The sequence below is a fragment of the Nycticebus coucang genome, chromosome 19 (genome assembly GCF_027406575.1).
Source record: "Nycticebus coucang isolate mNycCou1 chromosome 19, mNycCou1.pri, whole genome shotgun sequence".
Classification (NCBI taxonomy): domain Eukaryota; kingdom Metazoa; phylum Chordata; class Mammalia; order Primates; family Lorisidae; genus Nycticebus; species Nycticebus coucang.
In genome coordinates this window covers 63,599,243-63,609,437 of record NC_069798.1, presented here as the reverse complement: position 1 = coordinate 63,609,437, position 10,195 = coordinate 63,599,243, and the positions used below count along the sequence as shown (strand labels likewise).

Below are 10,195 nucleotides of genomic sequence, written 5' to 3'. Positions count from 1 at the left end.
GGGCATTGAAGTAACTGCATTTACTATCTGTACAACAGTGAAGGAGAATAATGACCTTGAAATAACAGTATTCTTGGTGTCTCAATATCATTAGAGAAGCAAATGATGTATACAAAATAAATTTCTGAGGTAAAAATCTTGATCAGAAATATGTTACCAAATAAATTCCTATGCATAGTATATTTCAAGTTTCTTATGTGTAATCAATTTTGTGTTAGGAGTAGTAAAATCCTTGTTGACTTAAAGGGTTATTATCCACTTCATCAGGATTCTAGAACCTTCTTTCCTCTCAGGTTCTCTCACTTTCTGCAAGTACCAACACCCACCATGGGTCTGGGGAGACCCTGGGAAGAAGACCGTGGAAGCAGAGACACAGAAGAAAGAAGAAGATGATACAGGGCGGTGCCTGTGGCTCAGTGAGTAGGGCGCCGGCTCCATATACCGAGGGTGGTGGGTTCAAACCTGGCTCCGACCAAACTGCAACAAAGAAATGGCCCAGTGTTGTGGCGGGCGCCTGTAGTCCCAGCTACTCAGGAGGCTGAGGCAAGAGAATCGCCTAAGCCCAAGAGCTAGAGGTTGCTGTGAGCTGAGATGCCACCACGGCACTCTACCAAGGGCGACAAAGTGAGACTCTGTCTCTAGAAAAAAAAGAAGAAAATACAGATTTTTCTAGCTATTGCTATCCTTGATGAAATGTAGTAATAAAGAAGGTGATCAAAATATATTCTCAGATATTGTCACCATCCATTTCAACCTACTAAAACAGATAATTACTTTTTAAATTAATTCACAAAAGAATATAGTATAATAAAATATGCAAAATATATTTCACATTTCTCACGAGTGGTGTTAAAAATTCAACTCCAGTGAGATGTTTCTACCTGTGGTTTGATTCTGCACAGAGGAATGTAAGCATCTGTTGTTTACAGCCAAGATATTTTTACTTGGAAAATATTAACCAGTCAGTACTTTTTAATAAACAAATTGGTACAAGTGGTGAACATGTTATTTTGTGTTGCTGTATCAAGTTACACGCCTCCATAGCAAAAAAATCCTGCCATAATGATTTCCCAAAATCTTGATTATTTTTTCTTGTTTGAGGGAAACAGTTTCTCAAATAATGAAAACTCAATGTTTTTTTTTTATTTCTGATTAATATGAGGGTACATGCAATTATATCACATAGCTTGTAATTATAGGGCACAGTCTCTAAGTTGCAGCTATGTCCCTGATTTTATAGCCTTTTTACAACTGGGATGGAAAACTCAATTTGTAGTATTTATTCTAATAAACAAATGAACAAATTGGAACCCAAATGTTTAAAAAGTATAATGTTCGCCATTACACACTGTGTTTGCTGTGGGATTGCAGGTTCTTTTTAAGATAGCAAGTGATGTTACATACCCTTAAAGGATATGCAAACCTCGCTGTAAAGCAAGGAGTGCCGAGGAGACTTGTGACATTGGTTTGTAGCAAAGACCTCATCGTGTGACACCCTTTTCTCCCCCTAGAAATGGCAGATGTATGAATTGTCACCAAAGTATGGTGTTATGGTTTGAGTAAGTCCATTGTGTCTTCAGAGCCCTGGAACAACTGGTCACAGACTCAAGGATGGATAGCAATGTTTTGTCCTGTTCAGATTTCCTGGGTTAGAAATTCACGGTGGGCACAGAAGGGGAGATCATCACTGTCCATCACGCCTGATGCCTCCCTGACAGGCGTCCACGGAGTCTGAGACTTGGTATCTTCTGAAGGCTCCTTCAGCCAAGTGTTTGTGCCTAGCAGTTGATGCTGAGGGGACTCAAACAGCTGGACGCTGAGCAGGTGGGCTACTTGGACAGGTGTCTTTAGAAGGTCTGGCCTGGTGGTTTCACCACGAACGAGATGGTTCATGGGCAGCCGGATTAGCCAGGTGCCACTTCCATGGTCATCTCACACAGCATCACAAAGCACGTGGACTCACTCCCAGGGGAGTCTCGGTATTTAAAGGGCACACTAAGTGCTTCCTATATTCAAGGAGGGGAAAATTAGACTCCACCCTTTGATGAAGGACGGGTCAAAGATTGCAGATTGCTTTTAAGCTATCATAGATCACTGAGAGAAAATGCATGTGTAATTACAAAAAGGAAGTGGGAGCAGAGAAATGAGATGCGTTTCAGTCTCTATGACTCGTGCTCTTTTTCACTCCACTGAAAAGGAAAAACTAATTGCATGACATCACCCACAATCTTGAGATAAAAGAGAGCTGCAAGTTATTTTGAGATGAGAAAAGCTGTGATTAGATCAGGCATAGCAAGACTGAGCCATTTCTGTCTCTCCCTCTTAACATGACTTGTTTGGGAGGAGAGGAATTTCCCAATTCTGGAAGGATTTAAAGAAATATTTTAAGGCAAGTAGAGGCTTAAGAAGTCAGCTATACCTTGGATGTTAACTTAATAAATGCAAAGAATGTCGCCTACTCATATGTACCCTTATGTTAATTGAAATTAAAAAAAAAAGAATTCAGGAAAAGTGATATGTAACCCTTTACTTTACTTTGCCTTTACAGAAAAGAAAGGGAATTTATTCAGAATTCTTTTGAGAGAAGCAACTCTTCGGGTTTTCTTATTCTTTTACTCATTTTTATGAATAACATTAACCTATCAATTAGGAACATGCACATGAGCCTGGAATGTCTCCTAATATTTGATGATAAATTTCCATAAAACAGGAGGGAAATTGGAGAACGTATGTGTCAAAAATTCGTCTCTTAAGTGAGACATTCTTGTGAATTATTTATACATGTCTCAGATTTCACCTCTGCCTCCTGTGCTAATCATTATAACCGCAGGTGACTATCAAAACAGAACACTGCGGATCACTGACCGAGTCACTTATGAGTCTATACCTGTTAAAATTATTTGGTTAATTTGTGCCTCAAACAAAATAAGCAGAAATATCTGAGAAAAGCTTCCAAAGCAAGGAAGCTTAAAAACTCAGAGGTCGCAAAGGGATTCCAAGGTTTTTTTTATAAGCCTCACTTGTAGAAGCATAAGCAAATAAAAACTGGGAGCGACTGTAATTATATACCAGTCTAAATGGCTTCATTGGTGAATTCTGACACTAAAATTGAGAAAGGAATGATGCAACATTTATATGAATCTTTTCAGGAAAAAATGAAAGAGAAACTGCTTCAAAATTTGTTCCAAGAGGCCAATCTAACTCTCAAAACAAAACCCAAGGAGTACTTGGAAAAATAAATAAATAAATAAAATAAAATTGAAAAATTACAAAGAACTATTGCTTAGAAACATGATGTGTGTGTCTAAATTCTCATGGATATTTTATAGTATGAGTTTTGCTTAAATGTAAATTGTAACTTTGTAGCCCAGAATTTACCTAGAGGATTCCAATGGATTCAAGTAAAAACAAAACAACAAAAACATTTTAAAGTGGTGAGTAAACTATTTGACCATAGTTAACATAAGCGTGATATTTATAAAAGTAATGCATGTTATGGCAGAAGTTTTAGATTCTGAAATGTATTTTACAAAGAAACAAAAACAAACAAACAGAACAGTGAAAAAAATATTCATGGAAAACTGTGGGTCGTATGTCGTCTCCCATATGTTTAACTCAGAAATAACTCAAAATTGTTTCTTCAGATATGAGAAAGATGTTCATGTGTGATTCAAATCAGAGGTGCTTGCTGCTAATAAAAAGTTTCAATAGCTTCAGTTTTGGGTTAAGAATGGCACCATTTTATATCCCAATGCACTCATTTTAGACTCTTGTTAATTTTTGTCCTATTAATAATGGTAATTCAGAATTAAGTAACACCTTTGCACATTGTTAATCTATTGTGGAAATATTTGCTTTAGACACAGGAAATTTTTCATCCTTTTTTTTTCATCAAATTATGAAGCAGGAGGCTGAATGAGTGGATGGAAGTCCCCTAGACAGAAAATAATGTCTGAAGATCCATGTGTATGATCTTGTATTACACATGATATTAACCAATACTTTGAACATAAATCTTAGACACATCTAACCACATTGATAGTACAAGCAGTAGAAGGGGTCAAGGCCTTTCTATCGGTCCTTTTGATGACATTCTAAATTATAAAAGTAGGCTAACCATTACTGTAGGTTTAACATCATACCATTTCAGCGTTCTTAGCTGGAAATCTTACAGTTATCTATTGAAAAGGTTCCTTTAAAGGGAGAAAAGCAGTAACTTTCCTAATTATGGGAAAGACATGACAAGCACATGCTAAAGAAAATTCACATAGTGTATGAATGTGTTTCCCTCTCAGAATAACTAATAATAATAGTAATTCCCTCAATACCCTGTTGTCATAGAAGGTGGAGGACAAAGGAATTAAGTGGGGGAATAATAAAGTAAAGAATAACTAATAATAATAATAACAATAATTCCCTCAATACCCTATTGTCATAGAAGATGGAGGATAAAGGAATTATTAAGTGGGGAAATAAAGTAAGGTAGAGTGGCTGATGGATTGGAAGTCCTTCCAAATTTTCAGGACATTTAAATCTGGGCTAATATTCACCGTGAACATTAGCCTTCCATTTTTACCAAAAGGGAAAGAGAGAAACATAGCAAAGGCAGGAGAGAGTTAGTGACGCTGTCAGCTAGGGCTGAGGCACCCGCTCAGGTGGCTGGTAACAGACCTCATTCCTCCTTAGCTGTCTATTAGCTCCCCTTCCTCACCACATGGGTCTTATTCTCACGACCAAGCAGTTGCTTCCTCAGGGAGAAGTGATGGGAGAGAAGAGCGAACCCATGCTGGTTACCCGCAGTCCTTCCTAAGCCCACAGCTGAAGTGACACATTTCCCTTGTATCCCCTCGGTTGTGGGGTTCAATCCCAGCCCAATGTGTGAGCATCAGGATGGGATCCCTGGGGCCTTCCTGCATTCTGATAGCGAGGAAGCATGTTGAGGGCCAAAGGTATATACCATTATAGAATTAATCAGTAAAGTACATACGAAAAAGACAGAATTAAGTCAACTGAAAAACTGATTAGTGTAGAGTACAGGCTTAAAATAAACACAGTAAAAGTATAGGAAAAAGAAAATAAAGAGTAAAGTAATTAGAAATTAAAAAAAATTGAAGAATAACAGATGTATAGTGGACTATCACAGTAATGGAATCTAACAAAAGGTAGAGAGAAAAAAATTAAAATTACAGTATATATTAGAAAATTGCCTTGAAGGAAGCATTCTAGATATACAATAAGTGAAGATTGAATAAATTATGGTGTATCCATTTCACAGAATCTATGAAGTGACTTTGGGAATGTGAATTAACTCTAAATGGGCGTGAGGGAGATTCACAAACACAAATGCTCACAAACTGACTGATGGTGATGTCTTTCCGCTCTGGAAAGTTATTACAGTCACTGAATTTGCACCTGACATGAGTGGACTTTAAATTATTTAAAAACTTTACATTATTTAAAAATTATAAGGGGTACGCTGTACACTGCTTGGATGATGGTCACAGTGAAAGCTCACACATCACTACCATGTGGTACGTCCATGTAACAAAACCGCACTTGTACTCCCTAAATTTATAGCAATAATAAAAAAGATTATATTAGTGTATTTGTCGATACAGACCTAATGTCATATTTTTCTATGAGAAAAATGTCACCAAACAATATTCACAGAACACTAACAAGTTTGTAAAACTTGAATTAGGTGCCCTTCTATTATATCGATACTATGCCTAGACTCACTCTTCATGATTGAATCTGGTCTTATGACTTCAAATATTATCTGAATGTATATTACTACCAAATTTGTTTCTTTATCCCTTCTTTCTTTTTGACCTCCAGCTTCAGATTGATTTATCAGCCTCTCTGTTTCATGTTTATATTTGATAATTCATATTGTCTTTTCATATATACCTCTCAAATCCCACATGTCTGGGTCCAGAGCTGAACTCGGATCTGTCTTTCCCGTAGCTTCCTCCCTCTCCATTGATACTGTGTCCATCCTGCAGTGGTTCATGACAAAACCTTGGGGTCAGCATGAACACATTTCTTTCTGAAATAGGCCAGCTCATGTTCCCCATGTGCTCAAAATCTACCACTCCAGCTGTTCACCTCTCTCTGAATAAAAGTCGAATTTTGGCAGTATCCTTGCTTCACCTATGTTAATTTTGACAATAATATAGCTAGTTTTGACACAGCAACTTTATCAAAAAATGTAAGAATTGTCACAAGGTTGCATGGTATCCTTTCCACCAGATGAGATTTATAATTTTGTACTTTTCAGGTGCACTGAAACAAAACAGAAACGTAATTTAACAGCTCATGGAGAATTCTCTTACCCTGGCCATGGCTGAACAGAAAAAGTTCATTATGCAAATTAATTCGCTTTATATTCATGTGAAGTCTTTTTTTACACTTGCTGAATTTTGAAAGCCGGACTGAAGCTATTAATGGTTACCTGGTTCTAATAACTTTCCAAAGAAAATGTTGCATTATCAATGATTTATTAAGAGAATACAAGAATGAAATCAGTGTTCATTAGAATTAATGCAGCCTTTACTAATGCTTCTGTTTTATCTTGTAAGGACTTTGGGAAAGGGAGGTTACAGGTTCATCCAGGTTCCCACAGTAACAGGGATATAAAAGCAAAGAGATGACATATCAAACCAAGGCAGAAAATACTTCATGTGACTTTGAGATTTATTTAACTTTTATGCATTCAAAATGTATTATTTCTGGGAGTAAGAAAAATGTCAATTTCTAGGTGAGAAGTCGATGCTATTTCCTTAAATTTCCATTTATTTACCTCTCCACACACACAAACGCACACCCATACACATGTCTGTCCAACCCATCCATACAAGAACATGTGTATTGCGACTGGAAATAATGAAATTTTCCTCAATGAGTTTAATTCCATCAGGTTATAGCAAGAATTGATGCATATAAGCACAAAAAATAGCTTTTTTTCTTTACTTTTTGACCCATCTTCTTTCCAAAATTCCTCACACTCATATTTGCACTATCAAAAGAAAGCAATAAAACTAATACACACAAGAAACACTGACTAGTTAGAAGATTGCCACGATGATGTGCACCCTGTCATTTTAGTAAGGCTTAAATCCTTCGTATTAACCTGGATGGAAGTGGAAGACATTATTCTTAGTAAAGCATCACAAGAATGGAGAAGCATGAATCCTATGTACTCAATTTTGATATGAGGACAATTAATGACAATTAAGGTTATGGGGGGGAAGCAGAAAGAGGGATGGGGGGTGGGGCCTTAGTGTCACACTAAGGGGGCAAGACATGATTGCAAGAGGGACTTAATAGGGCGGCGCCTGTGGCTCAGTGGGTAAGGCGCCGGCCCCATATACCGAGGGTGGTAAGTTCAAACCCGGCCCCGGCCAAACTGCAACCTAAAAATAGCCGGGCATTGTGGCGGGTGCCTGTAGTCCCAGCTACTCGGGAGGCTGAGGCAAGAGAATCTCTTAAGCCCAGGAGTTGGAGGTTGCTGTGAGCTGTGTGAGGCCACGGCACTCTACCGAGGGCCAAAAAGTAAGACTCTGTCTCTACAAAAAAAATAAAATAAAAAAATAAAGAGCTAAAAGGGGAGATACTTGATACCCTTGATAGCAGGGAGGAGCTTTCACATTCAAGTTCATACAATATATTTTTAAATTTGCAAAATTTGCATTGTATTTGTACTTCTCTGTCTTTCTCAAATGCCATTTTAAATACCCATCCCCTAATTCACTATCAGTTTACAGCACGGTCTGTTGTGTTTCATTCTCCAAGTCTTAGAGATGGGAGCTATTTTTCTTGTTCTGAACAATATCCTCCCCCACCCACTCTGCTGTCAGAGTCCAGCTGTATTATGTCACGGTAAAAGGGTCACTTATACAAAAGTCTTCACTTTTGTTTCCTTTTGTTTGGTTTTTAAATGAGAAGTTAGATGACTTTCAGGGTCAATAATTAAGAGACAGAGAGAGGCAGAGCACGAAAGCCCCAGGTGAGTGAAGTGGCACCACCACCACGTGCTTCACTGTCACACAAGCCGTTTAATTCCTCCTGGCCTTTGTCTTCCTGTTGATAAGCCTTAAATAGTGAGGAATGAATGGACTGTAAGGTCCATTCCAGCTCTCACAGAGGTCTCTGTGCTGAGAGTGATCCTGGATACTGCGATGATGTGTCTGTTCCAAACCTCAGACTCTCTTGTCCAGCAATAATGTGTCCGCTCCGAACCTCAGACTCTTGTCCGCAGTGAAAGTTCTCTGATTTGGGGGGATCCCCTTGTTTTCTCGTGACCATTCTGAACAGAGTGAGCACCTCAATGAGCAGGTCGGAAGACATTCATGATTTTATTTTAACGTTTTCAAAAAGACTACTTGTTATTTCCTATAAGAGCAGAGAGTTGATAGAACTGCTTAATTTAAAAAAAAAAGAAAGAACATTTTGAGAGACCCTCATTTTCCAAAAAGCAAACTTTCACTCTTCAGTACAAGATTTAAAGAAAAAGATACATTATCCTTAGACATTGTTCAAGCAACTGATAATAGCTAAATGATTTCCGTTGGCTGGAGGCTGCTCGGTGAGGCCGAGGGGTAGAGGAATCCAGCTTCTCTTTCTGGCAATGTACACCTGGGGTTGGAAAAACCACACTAGGCAAAGAACTTGCATCAAGATCAGGACTGAAATACATTAATGTGGGTGATTTAGCTAAAGAAGTCTGATCACCGGATATCATGGAGTCTGGCAAGATGGCTTCTCCCAAGAGCATGCCGAAAGATGCACAGATGATGGCACAAATCCTGAAGGATATGGGGATTACAGAATATGAGCCAAGAGTTATAAATCAGATGTTGGAGTTTGCCTTCCGATATGTGACCACAATTCTAGATGATGCAAAAATTTATTCAAGCCATGCTAAGAAAGCTACTGTGGATGCAGATGATGTGCGATTGGCAATCCAATGTCGTGCTGACCAGTCTTTTACCTCTCCTCCCCCAAGAGATTTTTTATTAGATATTGCAAGGCAAAGAAACCAAACCCCTTTGCCATTGATCAAACCATATTCAGGTCCTAGATTGCCACCTGATAGATACTGCTTAACAGCTCCAAACTATAGGCTTAAGTCTCTACAGAAAAAGTCATCTGCTTCTGCAGGAAGAATAACAGTTCCTCGGTTAAGTGTTGGTTCTGTTACTAGCAGACCAAGTACTCCCACCCTAGGCACACCAACCCCACAAACCATGTCTGTTTCAACTAAGGTGGGGACTCCAATGTCTCTCACGGGGCAAAGGTTTACAGTACAGATGCCTACTTCACAATCCCCAGCTGTAAAAGCCTCAATTCCTGCAACATCAGCAGTTCAGAATGTTCTGATTAATCCATCATTAATTGGGTCCAAAAACATTCTTATTACTACTAATATGGTATCACAAAATACTACCAATGAATCCTCCAGTGCATTGAAAAGAAAGCGTGAAGATGATGATGATGATGACGATGATGATGATGACTATGATAATTTGTAATCTAGCCTTGATGCATGTAACATGTATATTTGGCCTTGAATCCATTGTACTGAAATTAAACATGCATGCTGGATGTCTTCAAATTGTGTTTTAGAAAATTTAAATAATATTTAATGAGTAAATATAGTTACTATGCTTTTCAAGTGAAATGTTGGATTTTCTTTAGTAGGATTAGTTGTGGTTTTTCATCAACTTTTAAGTGTAAAAAAATAAAGTCATTCATGAATCTGAAAAAAAAAATAGCTAAATGATTTAATAAAAATTTATTTTATCATGAGCCTACTATCAATTAATCTTTAAGTCCAGGCAAATCCTGATGGAATGATATTGATTTTTAACACGTTTCTGTGTTACACAGATCTCACTATGGCATTGCTGGTTAGATAAGGGTGGGGCTACACTTGGTGGCTTCACCATGACTTGTCTTTTTTGTGACACCTTGCATTGAGATTGACACCGAGCTTGCAGGGAGGTGGGCTAATTTGAGCATCCCGGTCCTACCTGAACCTCAATGGAGTGCTACAAACATGAACATGATTAATCAATAATTAGGTATAGTTTCATCCCTCAAGTAAATGATACCCCTTGGCTCCTCAAAAATTCTCTTCAATTTGGCTTAGTCTGTTTCATGATCATTCTTTCATTTATAGAAGAAGAGCTTG

General features: G+C 38.1%; 1 protein-coding gene across 1 annotated transcript; it reads left to right on the top strand.

Annotated features, from left to right (window-relative positions):
• The first annotated feature begins 8,637 nt into the window (after positions 1-8,637).
• Positions 8,638-9,773, top strand: LOC128572008 (transcription initiation factor TFIID subunit 9). Its single transcript, XM_053571905.1, has one exon. The coding sequence runs from the start codon at positions 8,742-8,744 to the stop codon at positions 9,531-9,533; it is 792 nt and encodes a 263-aa protein (XP_053427880.1). The 5' UTR covers positions 8,638-8,741; the 3' UTR covers positions 9,534-9,773.
• The last annotated feature ends 422 nt before the right edge of the window (positions 9,774-10,195 follow it).